General features: G+C 38.4%; 1 protein-coding gene across 6 annotated transcripts in view; it reads left to right on the top strand.

The window, feature by feature from the left end:
• The window catches only part of SNRK (SNF related kinase), a 68451-nt gene that overhangs the window by 11107 nt on the left and 39599 nt on the right, over positions 1-17745 (top strand). For 2 of the 6 annotated variants that reach the window (XM_040246071.1, XM_040246067.1), the window contains 3 exons: positions 2473-2534; positions 6093-6212; positions 6308-6781. In XM_040246071.1, the coding sequence (XP_040102005.1) occupies positions 6140-6212; positions 6308-6781 (547 nt within the window). In that variant the 5' untranslated portion in view covers positions 2473-2534; positions 6093-6139. Of the gene's footprint in view, positions 1-2472; positions 2535-6092; positions 6782-17745 lie in introns of all 6 variants that reach the window. The other 4 variants (XM_040246068.1, XM_040246069.1, XM_040246072.1 and 1 more) reach the window with 3 other exon arrangements.

The following is a 17745-nucleotide window of genomic DNA, read 5'->3' as shown; positions in this document are numbered from 1 at the left end:
TCTGTTTTCCAGATTTTCTAAAGTGAACTTGTTTTGTGGAAATACTTGCAGAATGGTTGCAACTTTCCCCCATCCGTGTGTGTGTGTGTGTGTCATGTATTATACATAGAAAATAATTTGGAAGCCTGTGTCCAAAATGTTAACAGATTATCACAGAGGGTAGAATAATGGATGATTTTTAAAAAAAATTTCCCCCCTTTTTTTGGCCACTATATATGTTCTGATTGTATTTTTTCTTACACTGCATAGATGTTTCTTTCATAATTGAGACAGAAATACTGAAAGGAAAGTAATTGGTCAGTTGAAAAAAGCAGAATATAAAGAAGATATAGTTATGTATAGAATGATCACACCTAGGGTTTGGGGGAGGATGCATACATGTTTGAGTATGGCTGAGTCCCTTCACTGTTCACCTGAAACTGTCACAATATTGTTAATTGTCTGTATTCTCAATACAGAATAAAAAGTTTAAAGAAAAAAGCAAATAGTTAGATTTTGTGGGATGCTTTATTGAAAAATCATCAGACTTTGATACCCAACTAGAGATTAGTTTCTTTGCCAATTTGCAGTATCCATTTCCAGTTGAATACATCCTGGGAAACCAAGCAGTCCACGACTCTCTGCGACCCCATGGGCTGCAGCCCGCCAGGCTCCTCTGTCCATGGGATTCTCCAGGCAAGAGTACTGGAGTGGGCTACCATTTCCTTCTCCAGGGGATCTTCCCAACCCAGGGATGAAACCTGGGTCTCCTGTACTGCAGGCAGATTGTTTACCTTCTGAGTCATAGGGAATTTTCTAAAAACAGAAGAGAGATGATAGTAAATTCAGTCTCTTGAGGTAGAGTGGAAGACTGAACGAATTTCTACCTGGGTGGAGGAGATGACTATCATCAGGACCATGGTAGTGGTGGTGGTAGCTAGTATTTACTGACTGCTCCCTCTGTGCAAGGCTTTATTTTAAACACTACCTTTATTAACTGATTTAATCCACTGCAGTCTGTGCCATGCTCTTGCTACTGATGTTTCCTAATGAGGAAACTGACCATACAGAGAGGTCAGGTTTTTCTCAGATCCAGTGGCTAGTGGCTGGTAAGCTGGCATTCAGATCCAGTCATTAGCCTTAACAGAACCAGTCCTCAGCCAAGCCTTGCCAGACTGTGGATGAAACTGTCTGTTGGAGAGAGAAGCAGGCGTGGGTAATGGGAGGAGCTGTTGTATCTCACTTGGAGCTGAAGGAGCAGGTTGGCATCCCAGAGTTCACCTTTCTTTAGACGTGGGCCTATGCCCATGACTTTGCTTGGCCCTGTTTTTGTGAGCAACTGTCTCCATTGCTCTTCATCCCCTCATTCCCAGCAGTAAACCTGTTTTCACAGCCATCTTTCCTTCCTCCTTTCATCTTTCCTACTTCCCCCAACCTCTTCACTTGCTCTTTTCCCAGAGCTCATACAAGCTTGAGCTTAATGATTACCTGGACTCACCCGTAGTATGTTGTGTAAAGTGCCTTGGCCTAGTTTGAATGTTTAGAACTTGAAATTATTGATACAATGTTCCAATGTTGAGGAAAGGCCTGCAAGGCTGCCTTAGTTCCCTCCCTGTGCCCCGAACTTGGGTATCAGTGGCCCTCTCATATGCTCTCTGTTCATGGAGTTTCTGTGTTACTATCGGATGGAAAGCCTCTAGTGCAGAGCCGTTGTGTGTCCCCTAGTGCTAGTGTTGATTTTTGCTGGCCTTCTGGAGGACAGAGTGCTGGAGAGGTTGCCCTCCTCGGCTATTGGAGTGGGTATTTCATGAGCCAGAGAGGCTCCTGCAGGCATGTTGGGCTTTGAAGCCTGGCTGAGCAGCTTGGAGCCTCAGGCTGCTGCTTGTGGGGCAGGTGGAGCCTCCTGGTGCCTACCTTGCAGGCTCCTGGTGAGGATTCATTGCGTTGCAGATTCGTGCTCATTTCCCAGGAGGCATTTCAAAAACGATGACTTTACTCTTCAATATTATAATTCCCTCCTCCTTCAAGTGGAATAATCCTTTTACTCTGTCTACCTGGACCAATCTCCGTGTATCTGTTCACTGTGAAATCAGTTCAGTTCAGTCACTCAGTTGCATCCGATTCTTTGCGATCCCATGGACTGCAGCACACCAGGCCTCCCTGTCCATCACCAACTGTCAGAGTTTATTCAGACTCATGTCCATTGAGTCGGTAATGCCATCCAACCACCTCATTCTCTGTTGTTCCCTCTCCTCCCGCCTTCAGTCTTTCCTAGCATCAGGGTCTTTTCACTGTGAAATACCTGTTGCCTAAAGATTCCTTGAATGGGTTGTAGTTGACAGAGGGGAGAAAAATAATGAAAGACTGGGTCACTGAAAACAAATTCTCCATTTTTATTTGTCTGTCTCGGTCCACCCTGAGGGTTTATATTTTAACTTTCAGCAAAAGTTAAAACAAATAGAACTAAACTAATATCTTTGTATTTTCTTTTAGGAAAAAGAAGAGACTAACAAAACACAGTAATAACAAGGATTACTCCACATGCAGTTTGCAGGGTATGTCTTGGAGTTGGTACACAGTCGCCTTTACTTTACATAAGCCACATCTTAACATTCTACATTGGTGTTCAGAATGATTTTCAGGCATTTGCAGGATCCTCAGATATCAAAAAATGATTCAGTTATTTCCTGTGTTAAATTGCTCAGTTGTGTCTGACTCTTTGGGACCACATGGACTATAGCCCGCCAGGCTCCGTGGGGATTCTCCAGGCAAGAATACTGGGGTGAATTTTCCTCCGTTTCCTCCTCAGGGGATCTTCCCTACCCAGGGATCGAACCCAGGTCTCCTGTGTTGCAGGAAGTTTCTTTACCGTCCGAGCCGCTGGGGAAGCCTAATTATTTCCTATACTAACTCAAAATACACTTGATAGTATGATTAAACAGTATTTTAAAAGGTGTTCAATAACAAGGATATTTTTCCTCTCAACTTTCAGTTATTTCTAACTTCCTGTTTTTTAGGTTTATAATTGTAGTTTTATAGACACTGAAAGTCACTCAGTCATTTCTGACTCTTTGCAATCCCATGGACAGTCCATGGAATTCTCTAGGCCAGAATACTAGAGTGGGTAGCCTTTCCCTTCTCCAGGGGATCTTCCTAACTCTGCAGGAGAGCTGGGTTCGATCCCTGGGTTGGGAAGATCCCTTGGAGAAGGGATAGGCTACCCACTCCAGTATTCTGGCCTAGAGAATTCCACGGACTGTATAGTTCCTGGGGTCGCAAAGAGTCGGACATGACTGAGCCACTTTCATTTCACTTCACTTTGAGACAATGAAAAAGGGATATATATGTATATCCAGAAAAGTACCCCAAAAGTGAATTCTTTGATAGTGAAAGTAATTAGTCATTTTACTACAGGGTAGCTTGTCATTAAGAAGATACCCTATGAGATTTTTCCCCATGAACTTGCTAGTAGATTAAAAATTATTTCATTGTGCCCTTTTGCTAACTCAGTTTTGGAAAGAGAAATAACAATGTGAATAGTGATCATCTGTGGGTGTCTGAGACCCTAAAAAAAGATCCCGCCCATATCTGTATATTCCTTTGTAATACATAAATCTTTAAAAAATAATTAAAATGTAAACCAACTGAAATTTGTTTATAACGCCTTGATTTCTGTGCCACTTTCCAGGAATACATCTAAAGTGATAGATGAAAAAGTAAATATTATGTAACTTGGGGGCAGCCTGAAGAGGTTTTTTTTGAAAGCTAAAGTTGCATTTGTAAGCTTGTGCAATAGAAACATAAACTCAGGTAGAATTTTAAGAGTTATTACCGCCCTTATGATTAATCAAAACTAAAGATTTAAAGATAGTTTTCTGCCCCCTGGAGTTAGCTTAGAGATTTTGTTTTTGAAAATTAAATATGCTTAAATTAACTTTCTTTTGGGGAACTACTGTCCAAATAAAGCAGGCTTTTTCTTCTTGGATTTTCCTGTTATCAATAAAATGAGCAGCTCAGATGACAAGGATAATACATAGTACAGAAGAAATTTGCTTTTTCTTCAAAGAGAAAGCCACATAAGCTGTATCTTAACAGTGCAGGTTTCTCATTTTTAAAAGTCTCAATAGAAATAGGATTTTGTTTCTGAAGTTAATTTGCAGAAACAGTGTAGAACAGTGGTTAAAAGCACAGACTTTGGTGAATCTCAGCTCTTTAACACACTGGCCTTATAGCCTAGGCCAAGTTACTCACTGGTTTTGTGCCTTAAAATGAAACTAATAATCCTATCTCTAGGGGCAATTTTCAATTAAGTGAAGCACTCAGAATTACTCTGAGGGTAATTTACAATTACAGAGAAGTTTGAGGTGGCCCCAGATATGTGATTCAGATCATTTTAGCCTGCATGGGAGAATGACTGTGAGAATTTTTTTTTAACTTTCACGATATTGTTACCCTAAATATAATATTGTTTAGAATGGTCATATGTTTATAGGAGGTCTGCGCTTTGAAATAAGAATTCGGTTTGAACCTTCAGCACTTACCTGAAACACAGTGCTTTCTTGGCTATAAAATGGGAATAATACTGACCTCTTAGGGTTGTTAAGATCCAACACAGTCTAATCTGATTCAGTTTTTGCACTGAATATATATAGTGGGTTTTCAGCAAATGTTAACTGTTAGCTTTTCTTCTGTTCTTTTAAGCAAAAATGAGATTTAAAGGTATTTAATGCTAGTGCTTTAAAAAAGAACAACTTTTATGTACATACAGTTCAGGTTTTTGGGATATTTTCACCTAAGTAGGGTAACTGCTCTAAGTACTGGTAATAAAAAGTTACTGAAAATGTGAAACTGCATATGGGAGCATTAGAAAAGGCTTCACTGCACGGATTAATGTGCACTAATAGGAAAGATCTAGTCTTAGGAGATGGCTGTATTTTTCATGGAATTTTGTATTCTATTTAATTTTTGTAAGAAAAAAAAAAATAGTGGGAGTTTAGTCTGTGAGATTTAAAATGATGTCTTAATTTGTATAATAAACATTAAAAAAATTTTTCCAAGTCAGGGTCATTTATAAGAACCTATTTCTGTATTTTAAAGTTTATACTATAAAGGTTAAGAATTTTAAACTCGCATATAAAATGAGGTTTTTAAAGCCAAATAATCTTTAACATGCACGTAGTTTAAACGCATGCTTGTGTGTTCTTGAAATGTATGCACATCGTGGTAGGTTTTGTTTGAGAGTTGGAAAACCATAATAGAAACAAGAATAACGTATAAGCACAAAGAATAAGTACCCGTCAGTCAGCAGATATTAAAACACCTAATGTGTACGAGATACTGTTCTAGGTACTAGTGATGCAAGAGCAAACAATTTACTTGTAGATGTTTTGAAAAAAGTTGCATTTCAAAATTTGAAAAAATTTTGATTACTTGTTCTATGTAAAACACTGTTCTTGGCGTTAGCAGAGGGTAGAAATAAAACATGGAACCATAGAGTCCTCAAGGACCTTGAGGTCTCAGGGTAAAGATGGTGTGTACTGAAGCCTGTAAGATTAAAACCACGTGGGATGGAGGTGTTTCAGGTGCTTTGGAGATACAGGAGAGGGAGGTAGATGAAAATACCCCAGAAGACTAAACTATACTCTTCCGGGAAAGTCAGAAGTCTTTACTGAAGGGATTTTATATTAAATAGTGCTAATTTTGGAATAGCAGGAAGAAGTTGTTGGTTTCTTTCCAAGTGTATATTTGTTGTGTTTTCCCCTTCTAGTCAGTCCCAGACTTCTTTTTTAAGATGCTAATTGAAATTACTTTGGGAAAATATTCTTTAAACACTTTTTAAAAGCATATCAAACTTGCCAGTTTTCTTGTGACATCACCCAAAAATTGTTTCAACAGATTAACTTTGTATCAGTTTGCAAAATAAAATGGCATTTAAATGATCAAGCTTTATAATGTAAACCCTAAATCTGTAAATAGGTAATTATAAATGCCCCTGACTCATTTTATGTCTCAGTATATTTATTTCAAGCTTCTTATAAAACAAAAATTTCAAAAAATGAAGCCATAAAAGGATAAGTCACAGAAAACTTAATTTTATTTCTCTTATTTTGTAGATGTCCATGATGATATTGAAAATGAATTCCTTATTTTCACCAGATATATGAGAAGATCCATTTTAAACAGTCTAAATATTTTTTCTCACATTGGCCCAGCATGGCAGGATTCAAGCGAGGGTATGATGGGAAGATTGCTGGATTATATGATCTGGATAAAACCTTGGGTCGAGGTCATTTTGCAGTGGTTAAACTTGCCAGGCATGTCTTTACAGGTGAAAAAGTGGCAGTAAAAGTTATTGACAAGACAAAATTGGACACACTAGCCACTGGCCATCTTTTCCAAGAGGTGAGATGCATGAAGCTAGTGCAGCACCCCAACATCGTGCGCCTCTATGAAGTGATTGACACCCAGACCAAGCTCTACCTTATCCTGGAACTTGGGGATGGAGGAGACATGTTCGACTACATAATGAAGCATGAGGAGGGACTTAATGAAGACTTGGCCAAGAAGTACTTTGCTCAGATAGTTCACGCCATATCTTATTGCCATAAACTCCATGTGGTTCACAGAGACTTAAAACCCGAGAATGTGGTCTTCTTTGAAAAACAAGGTCTTGTAAAGCTGACAGACTTTGGTTTCAGCAACAAATTTCAACCAGGGAAGAAGCTCACTACAAGCTGTGGATCTCTTGCATATTCTGCCCCAGAAATTCTGCTTGGTGACGAGTATGATGCACCCGCAGTAGGTGGGTACCTTTCAGTATTTGCTGTCTTGAATTCTACTGACAGAAGTGTAGTTGGTCAAATCAGTTGTTGTTTATGTGAAAATAATTTCTAAGAGAATTTCTGTTAAATGGATCTTAGTAAACAGGTTGGGTTTCATGACTGCTGTGTCTCCCTAAAGCTGTCTGAGTTTATTTTACCTTATAGATAGCTAATGTCTAAAGTATATTTGTTAGCACAAAAGAAAAAGAGTAAGTTACCTTTTAAGATAACCTCTCAATCAGCCTGTTTTTTTTTTTTTTTTTAGGGTCTGAGTGCTTTTCCTATCTTTTTTAGATACTTCTAGTTATTTCCTTCCTGTGAATACATTTAAACAGTCATGAGACCCATATTAGAAAGGTACTGTGAATATTATAGTGTATAGCATGAAGAATTCTGGCATTGGGATCATTTATTGTGACCTTGAACAGTGTACTTGACCTCTCTGCTTCATTCATCATCCAAAGAATAGAATTAGATCAGATACGGGTATTGAATGTTATCTTGTTTACATTTCACAGTGACCCCTGTGGTGGTTACCGTCTATCTTCTTGTATAAGATAGAAAGTTGATAACAGAGTGCTTGCTGTGTGGTAAAATAGTGGTAGCTCTTGGCATTCCACTGGCCTGCTCCCTTCACTCTAACACTTCCTCATGCTCTTACTTGTCATGAGGTTCTCCGTTGTGACAGAAGTGTTTATTGCTTTTCAGCTTGTGTCAGTTTTGTCCCCTTGGAATCTTATTTGTTGTGAAGGTCATTTAGGAATTTATTTTCAGTTTTTAAGGATTTGTTAATCTGAAGATGTGGTCAGCTTTTAAAATTTTAGGTTTAATCTTAGAAAAATAATCCTAATATTACATGCATATGATATCAAACTTCATAGATAATGAGCCTTTCATTTGCATTCTGATCATTTAAAATGCAGGTTATAGAAGATTAAAGGTAAGCATTGAAGAGTGCTGATCTTATGCTGAATACTCTGTACACCAAGGCACTGTTTTTCATGTTAGACTATGTGGTTTCTACCCACTACAGATAACCAGGCTTCACTGAAGTCTTTCATTAGAATATTTGAGGCAGACAGTTTTTTGATTAGTGGAGACTAATCTGAAAATGGAGGCAAGAATATGCAGATGAGGAAACATCAATGTGTCAACGTGAAAAGGATATTTAGCCTCACTAATAATCAGGGAAAGGCAAATTAAAACTGCAGTAAGACCCTGTTTCTTACTTTTCATATTGAGCAAAGCTGCTGCTGCTAAGTCGCTTCAGTCGTGTCCGACTCTGTGCGACCCCATAGACGGCAGCCCACCAGGCTCCCCCGTCCCTGGGATTCTCCAGGCAAGAACACTGGAGTGGGTTGTCATTTCCTTCTCCAGTGCTGGAAAGTGAAAAGTGAAAGTGAAGTTGCTCAGTCGTGTACGACTCTTGGCGACCCCATGGACTGCAGCCTACCAGGCTCCTCCGTCCATGGGATTTTCCAGGCAAGAGTACTGGAGTGGGGTGCCATTGCCTTCTCCGTTGAGCAAAGCTAAAGGCAGACAAAACCAAGTGTGGATAAGACTATACAACGTGAAGAACTCTTGTACTTTGTAGACGACAGTTTGTCAATAACTAGTAAAGTTAAGTAGGCATGCTGAGACCCAGGCTCTGCTTCCTGTGTGTGCACCATAGAGAAGCTCTCATGCATGCTGGAGATTTTCAAAGAATGTTGTTAGCAGTATTGACCGTTCATCAGCAGGAGAATAAATTGTTCATTATTCATATGGTGAAACTATAGCTTAGTGAAATTTAATGAATTATGTCAGCATGGTTGGAGTTTCACAAACTTAAGTGAGAAAATGAATAAAGAGAACATACAGTATTAGAACATTTCTACAAAGGTTTAAAACATACAAAGCAGTATGAAACATTGTTTAGGGCTGCGGTACATGCAGTGAAGTATGAAGAACGTGAGATCAAGGTAGTTAACTTCTGAGGTGCAGGCCTGTCTGCAGGGTTTCAACTGTATTGATGATGCTTTGGGCAGTGAATGGGCAGGTGTTCATTGTAATGTTTTTTTCCCTTCCTCTTAAATACTGCATCATAGAACTTTACATAAGTTTTTAAAAACGAAAAGAAAATTGTCTGAAAACATAATCACCAGTCTGATAAATGGTTAACTTATGTTGGTAAAGTGGAATTGGGTAGAGTTCATTTTCATTATTTGTATTTATTTCCATGCATTTTGTGTAATTGTGTGATTGAAATTACTATAGAATTGCTTTGAAAAACAAATGGAAAGTCACATTTCTGTTAATGTAATATTAGTTTATTATGCCAAACTCAGTCACTGATTTTTCACAGATATTTAGCAAAATTAGTTGGGCATAAAGATTAGAATCTATCACTTAATTATCAGATATTGTTAAGTAAAACAACTTTGGTTCAATTTTATAATTAAGTTTTTTAAGAGTACACTGATCCTCAGCATTGAAAATTAGTTCAGAAATTGTATTTTTTTATATTCAAAGATTCAAATTTGATTTTATTTAACTGTACTTTTTTTTCTGTATCATTACTTTTTCTTTCACTTTTTATTCTTTCTAGGACCTTTGAATTTCCCTTCTGATTTCTTTTTTAGTGTCTTGAAAGCTTTTTTCCTTTATTATCCTGATTTCTAATGAATACATCTAAGACTGTGTGTTGTCTTCTCCCACAGTCTGTGGTAACAGCCCAGGAATTTCACTCTGCAGTCATTGTTATTCATCGCTAAACTTTACTGCTTTGTTTCTTGTTGAGATTTTTTGTTTTTTAAAAATTCAAAATGGATACATTTATTTTTCCTTTTAGCTATTTGGTTTTAACTTCTAATTTTAGTATATTACAGTCAAGTATGCCGGGTGGGTTTCTGCTTTGGGAACTATTTTTAGTGGTTTAGTACATAGTAATTTTGGTTACGCTTCCCTGTGTGATAAAAATATCTGTATTTTTGGTACATTTAGAGTTTTTATACATAATTAAGATGGTTAATTATGCATTTTGTTCCTTTGTGCCATGTTTTTATTCTTATCTGTTATTTTTTGAGAGAATTATGCCAGTCCCCTACTCAAATCTGTCAATTTTGTATTTTAATCAGTTTTTGCTTGTACGTTATTTTCATGCTGTGTTAGGTATATAAAAGTCTATATAATTTATTTTACATGATGATTATCACTTTTGGCGATATGAAACTACGTATTTGCTTATTGCTTTAAATCCCATTTGTCATCGTGTTTCAGGTTTATTTTAATATATAGCTTAAACAATATATAGCATATATAGCATAATTCATAAGACTTTTAATAGGTGAATTTAGTCCATTCACATTTGTTTTTTACTGGAATATTTGGACTTATTTGTACTATTTTGTATTTTTCATTTGCTTTATTTTTTCATTATTATTACCTTTTGCCATGTTTTGTTGGAGTATTGAAGTTTTCTTTGCTCCTCCTCTAGTGGTTTGCAAGATCTGTTTCTCTGTATTAGTGTCTACTTTTAATGTCTAGAGTTAATATTTGTATCATTCCCTCTACCATACAAAAAACTATAGTTTGCTTTCACTTTTCTTTATTTGCTTTTATTTATTTTATAAAAAATTTTTAATTTTGAACTTAATTTTACTAATTTTTTGGTTTACCACTGATATGTCTCCTTTCTATCTTAGATTACTTTTGTTTTTAATTCTTTAGAGAAGATTTGTGAAAAGTTTCCCAAGTCTTTGTCTGAAAGTATCACATTTGAATGGTACTTTGGCTGGGTATAGAAGTACATAGTGAGAACCGTTTTCTTTCCAACTTTAGGGACACTCTCCCGTCATCTTTTGCGTCAGATGCCGCGGGGGCAGAGTCTCATGTGAGGTTACTTTTGTTTTTGTTGTTGGGCTGTGCTTCTTGTGTGATCTGTGGTGCATAGTTTTGCTTCTGGAAATGCTGTACTCAGTGGTCTTCTTGGGTGTTCTGCTTGGTGCGCTTGGTTCTTGTCTCCTGTTGCTCAAGTGTGCTTGGGGATTGTTAGTTGTGTGCTTAACTTTTTTTTTTTTTTTTTGAGATTCTCTGGTAGTCTCCAAATACAGTGTCTGAGTAACCTCCAGTTGATGTGGGGGAGGAGCAGAGAGTGGCCTGGTATCTGGCCATAGTATTTGACAGACTGTCATACACCTCTGCCTCTGTGCCCACAGTCACTTCCCCCACCTGGAACAAATACCTGCTTGTTCATGCTCAGTGTTACAGAGTGACAGAACTGGATTCATTCTTTTTTAAATTTTCTTTTGTGGATTCATTCTTGTAGTGATTGTCTCAAGTGCAAGTCTTTCCTGTTTCCAGACTGTCTTCTGGGAAGGACCAACACAGATGCTTCTATCAGCTGGTTCCTCTTTTAGTCTGATCCTGTGTGCCATCTCCCTTTGCTGTCATATCTAGAGATTTGTGGGGAGGAAGAGAGCTGGATCATACTCAGGGAGCTGTTGATTCCAGTTGCCTCTGTTGGCTTTCAAGAATGTGAACTAAGTTGACTTCACTGAATTAGAAGGGAAAAGGAAAAAAATGGGATTATTGAGTCAAGAATACTGGAGTGAGTTGACATTTCCTCCTCCAGGGGATCTTCCCGACCCAGGGATCAAATCTGCTTCTCCTGCATTGGCAGGGGGATTCTTTCCCACTGAGCCACCAGGAGAAGACTTTACTCTGCTTTAAAAAGCAAAACTATACTTTATAGCTTTCTTCAAATATAGAAACTCTAAAATGAAAAAACTGTTTCTTAGATCATGCACAGAACTTTTCAGATATAAAACCCTTACATTGTTTATATCTTTCTACTTCACTACATTTTTTAAGTTTAGTTTCAAGTTAAAATGAACTAGATTTGGTATCAAAAACTTGATCATCTCACTTGAGATTCAGAGGCTTCCAAGGAAGTTACAGTTTTGGAACTGAAAACCCCTATATTAGATGCTTTCTGGTTTATAGACAATTTCAAGGATGAAATATTAGGTCTCTTCATTAGCTTATTATTTGTTAAATTAACATGCAGGAGAAATCATTGAAAGCTAAATTATGTAAAAAGTGGCACCATGTTAATACAGTGCAAAGGTTTGGACGTAGAAGTCAGTGTGTATAAGCTTTTTGGGATGTAGACAGAAAATCTGTATACACTGTCCACAGTTTGCAGTTCAGTATTTAATAGAGATTATTCATGTATGCAGTTACAAGAAGTGTCCTCAAGCATATGAGTATGCAGAAAACTAGAGGTCTTTTTATAAATCTGTTTGTCCCACATTAAAATATTACTCTCAGTAAACTAGGAATAGAGGGGAACATTCTCAACTTGATAAAGAACATCTTCAAAAATCTACAGCTAACATACTTAATGATGAATGACTGAATGCTTTCATCTTTATGCTTTCCAAGTTTGGAAACAAGACAAGGATGTTCACTCACCACACTTACTGGGCGTAGTACTAAAAGGCATACAGAGTGGAAAGGAAGAAATAAAACAACCTCAATCTGCAGATGACATGATTTTCTGCATTGAAAATCTCGAGATGTGTATTTACAGAAAAATTCCTGGGAACGATAAGTAAATTCAGCAGGATCACAGGATACAAGATCAACACACAAAAACCAATTGCATTTCTCTATATTAAGAAACATCTGGACCTGAAATTAAAGACAATATATTTACAATCCTATGAAAGAAAATGTATAGATCTAAGAAAACACATATAACAAAATAATTTATGCTGAAAAAGGCAAAATGCTAATGAAGGAAATTTTAAAAGTCTTAAATGAATAGAGAGACGAATCATATTCATGAATTGGAAAACCAGATAGTACAGATGTCACTTCTTCCCAGTTGATCCATAGGTTTAATCCAGTTCCTGCCACAAGCCCTGCAGAGTTTTTGACGACATAGACATTATTCTAAATCTTGTGTGGAAAGGCCATGGACCCAAAATAGCTAAAACAGTTATGAGAAAGAAGAGCCGGAGAGGAGTCGCTATTACACCACTCTGGAAAATAGTTTGGCAGTTTCTTATAAAACTAAATATATACTTCCCATACAACTCTGCAGTTGCACTCCTGGGAGTTTATTTTCACATGGAAATCTGTATGTGGTTGTTCGTAGGAACTTTATTTGTAATAGCCCCAAACTGGAAACAGGCCACAGGTCCTTCAGTGGGTGAAATTGTGGTGCATCTTTGCCCTGAAATGCTATGCAGCAATAAAAAGGCACAAGCGATTCATTTAACAGCCTGAATGGATCTTAAGAAAATTACGCTGAGTGAAAAAATGCCAATCTCAGAAACTTACATACCGCGTAATTCCCATTTATATAACTCTTGAACTAAAATTAGAGATGGAGGACAGACCTGCAGTTGCCACAGGCTGGAGATGATAGTGAGTAGTGATGTAGTCATACAGGGACAGCGTGAAGGAGTCTTGGGAGATGGCGCACTTCTGCATCCGGTGTCATTAAATGGATCTGCACCTGGGATGAAATTGCATGGACGCTACACGCAGGTGAGTGGATGTGAAGCAGGGAAGCCCGAACGAGCTCTGTGGAGTACACCGGTCAGTTTCCTAGTTGTGGTGGTGTGCTAGAGTTAAGTAAGCTGTTGCTGTGGGGAAAATTGGGTGAAGAGTACGTGGGACCTCTCTATGCCTTTTTTTTTTTTGTGGGGGGAGGCAACTCTTGTGAATCTATAATTATTTCAAAATAAAAAGTTAAAAAATACTTACTATACTTTGCCTAAAGTGAAAGTGAAGTCGCTGAGTCATGTCCAACTCTTTGCAACCCAGTGGACTGTAGCCTACCAGGTTCCTCCATCCATGGGATTTTCTAGGCAAGAATACTGGAGTGGGGTGCCATTTCCTTCTCTAGGGGATCTTCCCAACCCAGGGATCGAACCCAGGTCTCCTGCATTGCAGGCAGACGTTTTACCACCTGAGCCATCAGGGAAGGCAAGTATTTCAATGTAGATGTTCCTGAGCTGTTGTGTAGGGGTTGTTTTTACTTTATTTTTAACGATAATGCCTTATTATGGTCTGAGAGTGAAGGTCGCCACAGCAGAAACACACTGCATTTTTTCATTGCTACCAAATTATTTTTATATTGTATTTTAAAAAATAAAACCAATTGTAAAACCAGATAGTCAGCCAAAAATTATCCTGTATCCATTGAGGCCAGAGCATTTAACCTTCACAATGTTGAAAATACGTACTTGCATTTATTTTGGAGAAGTGGTTCTTAGGTTTTTCTGACTCAGTAATGCCTTAACATCTGATGAAGTCTATGGACACATCTTAGAATTGTGTTCTTTTTAATTATTCTTTTCTTTGTCCTGACTTACTGCATGTGAAGAACATCTCAAAATCCAGTGTGAATTTAAAAACGACTGTGGTCTCCCTGAAAAGAATTATCTTTTATTGTCAAAAAGTAGATCAGTAAAACATAAATTCAGACATTCTTGACTGTTAATTTATATGCTAATTATATCTTGTATAATATTTGGGAAATCTTGGTGTATTTAAGCCCAGAGCTGTAGTTAAGCTGAGGCCACGTATAATGTGCTTACAGCAGTCGTTCCTCAGTCTGTTCTAGTCCTGTGAGAAAATATCTCTACATGCTCTTAACCATGAAAGAGTCTGTCAGAGGGCTTAGGGAATGGGAGCCACCAAAAGACCTGTGATTCTAGCATTGTATGTATAAAACATTTAAATATTCTCTCTGACATTTTTTAAAGGATTTCTCCTTCCTATACAGATAGTGCAGCCTAACTTAAACTTTGTGACAGAACTTTGAAATAATCCAAAAAGACGTGAACAGAGGAGAGATTTTTTCATACGTTTCCATCAGTCTGCCACTATAGCTTATACTGTGAATTCCTTGCTTTTATCTCAGACTGGTTACAGAAAAGCTGTTTGTGTACTCACTAAACGTCCTTGCCAGGCTGCACCAAATCTGTGTACAGTTTCATTTTTCTCAGTTGTCACTTATTAGAGACAGATGTCTTTGTAATGTTTCAGTATTTTTCGACTTGAACCTTTTCTTCCCAGTCAGAATCTGGCTAAATTTTATATTATTTATTCTTATCCTGTTTGTCATTTGGACATAGGGTCTTGATGAGTGTAGGTTGGAAGACTTTAGGCGTGTGTCAAGAGTTTTAGGGAAGATTTATGCCTCTTCTGTGTGTAGGTAAGGAAGTTTGGTCCTTTTTAAAGCAGCATCTTGTTTTACTCTAAAAAGGAGACGTAGAACCTACTTGTGTGAGTGTGCCCAGCATGAGCTGCACTGGACTCTGGGGCTCAGGCCTAGTCATGCGGGTAGCATCGGTTTGCCGAGAAGTGAAAGACACATCCGTAGAAATGTGGCACACGCCTTCCACAACCCAGCTGTGAAACACAGAGTCACATGCTCTGAAAGGTACTTTTTCAAAGTATAGTGCCATCACTTGTCATATAAAACCAAAAGAAAAAATGAAAACCCTTCCCTAAACTTTCTGAAATTTCACATGCCTAGGAGAAATGAAAATTATTTCAAAAATCACAATTAAAAATTGATCTGGCATGAGCCCTTTGACCTGGTGGATCACAATAAACTGTGAAAAATTCTGAAAGAGATGGGAATACCAGACCACCTGACCTGCCTCTTGAGAAACCTGTATGCAGGTCAGGAAGCAACAGTTAGAACTGGACATGGAACAACAGACTGGTTCCAAATAGGAAAAGGAGTATGTCAAGGCTGTATATTGTCACCCTGCTTATTTAACTTATATGCAGAGTACATCATGAGAAACGCTGGACTGGAAGAAGCACAAGCTGGAATCAAAATTGCCGGGAGAAATATCAATAACCTCAGATATGCAGATGACACCACCCTTATGGCAGAAAGTGAAAAGAACTAAAAAACCTCTTGATGAAAGTGAAAGAGGAGAGTGAAAAAGTTGGCTTAAAGCTCAACATTCAGAAAACGAAGATCATGGCATCCGGTCCCATCACTTCATGGGAAATAGATGGGGAAATAGTGGAAACAGTGTCAGACTTTTATCTTTTTGGGCTCCAAAATCACTGCAGATGATGATTGCAGCCATGAAATTAAAAGATGCTTACTCCTTGGAAGAAAAGTTATGACCAACCTAGACAGTATATTCAAAAGCAGAAACATTACTTTGCCAACTAAGGTCCATCTAGTCAAGGCTATGGTTTTTCCTGTGGTCATGTATGGATGTGAGAGTTGGACTGTGAGGAAGGCTGAGTGCCGAAGAATTGATGCTTTTGAACTGTGGTGTTGGAGAAGACTCTTGAGAGTCCCTTGGACTGCAAGGAGATCCAACCAGTCCATTCTGAAGGAGATCAGCCCTGGGATTTCTTTGGAAGGAATGATGCTAAAGCTGAAACTCCAGTACTTTGGGCACCTTATGCGAACAGTTGACTCATTGGAAAAGACTCTGATGCTGGGAGGGATTGGGGGCAGGAGGAGAAGGGGACGACAGAGGATGAGATGGCTGGATGGCATCACAGACTCGATGGACATGAGTCTGAGTGAACTTCGGGAGTTGGTGATGGACAGGGAGGCCTGGCGTGCTGCGGTTCATGGGGTCGCAAAGAGTCGGACACGACTGAGCAACTGAACTGAACTGAGCCCTTTGTAAGTAAAAGCACTTGATTTGGTATTAGTTCTGTCTTCACAGTGCTTTGGCTTTAAATGTGAATGTTGTTTAATTTGAGAAGGAGGAAGCCATGCCTTGAGTAAAATCTTTTGAGTTTTATAAATAAACTTATTGAATTTAATGCCTATAACGAAGATTCTTGAGCAGGAATTGTCAGGTGCGGTATAGTCTTATGGGTACCCTGTAGATGGGGTTTTTTAGGCTAACTCCACTGTTGATTTCTTAATGAAAGGTTTGAGAAACATGATAGAGATGATTTGCATGTTTTTGATGTTTTCCTTATTGCCTTTTTAGCCATGGTATATATTGTTCTTACTGTGTAATAAATAAAGTCAGATCAAATGAAACAGATGACTCTGTTTTGAAAAGTATAACTTACTGTCAAGTGGTATGGTGAGATTTAAACCAGTGGTTCTTTAACTCGTCACTCACCAGTTTCACTGGGGGAGATTTTAAAAAAGAAAAAGAAAAAGAAACCTTGCTTGGGCAACCCTGCTAGAGATTCTGATAGTCATTGGGTGAGGCCCCCCACCAGAAGCTTCATGAGATTCCGATAAGCATCCAGCCTTGCCTACCACTGATTCGAATCCATAGAATCAAATGTTTTCAGCCACTAGTGAAAAAACAGATTCCCAGTATTCTAATGTTCTTTAGAGAATCAGTAAGGAAAAAAAATTTTTTTTAACGTTTAGGTTCAAAAGTGAGGCTGTGGATTCATTTTGATGTTGATAATGGAGCTTAATTTCTCTCCTCCACCTCCCATCCCCCATTTTTAGGCACACTGTGCTCATTCAGTGAAAACCAATTTCAGGTCCCTTTGAAAAGTTTTCTGATGCTTCTCCGCTGCCTGGAACTTGAAGCTAAACAGTCATCAGGGTCCCCTTGTCCTGAGGAACCCAGAGACTGTCCTGCTTGCTTCCTTTCCACAGCAGTCAGAAGGTTGCTTCACTGCATCGCTCAGAATCAGTTTCTTCATGCAGAACACGTGCGGTACCTTTGCGATTTTCTCAGGGCTCTGCCGACTGTTACCTAGACAGGGGTTTCATTTTGTTTTAGGTGAATCTTAGTGCACCTCTTACTCCCTGTAAAATCCTGTAGAAAGACAAAGGTGTGCAGAGCTGGTAATTGCAGGTCCTGTTCGAATAAAAACCAGAAGTTTGTTCACCTACATTCGTGTGTGTGTCTGTTGTCCGAGGAGGTCCGGTTCGGGCTGGGGTGTGTGTCCCTCTCTGAGGAAGCGGGTGAGAGAAGGGATTCCA

Source organism: Oryx dammah, unplaced genomic scaffold, assembly GCF_014754425.2.
Source record: "Oryx dammah isolate SB20612 unplaced genomic scaffold, SCBI_Odam_1.1 HiC_scaffold_9, whole genome shotgun sequence".
In the NCBI taxonomy this organism is placed as follows: Eukaryota; Metazoa; Chordata; class Mammalia; order Artiodactyla; family Bovidae; genus Oryx; species Oryx dammah.
This window is presented reverse-complemented; position numbering and strand designations above follow the sequence as displayed.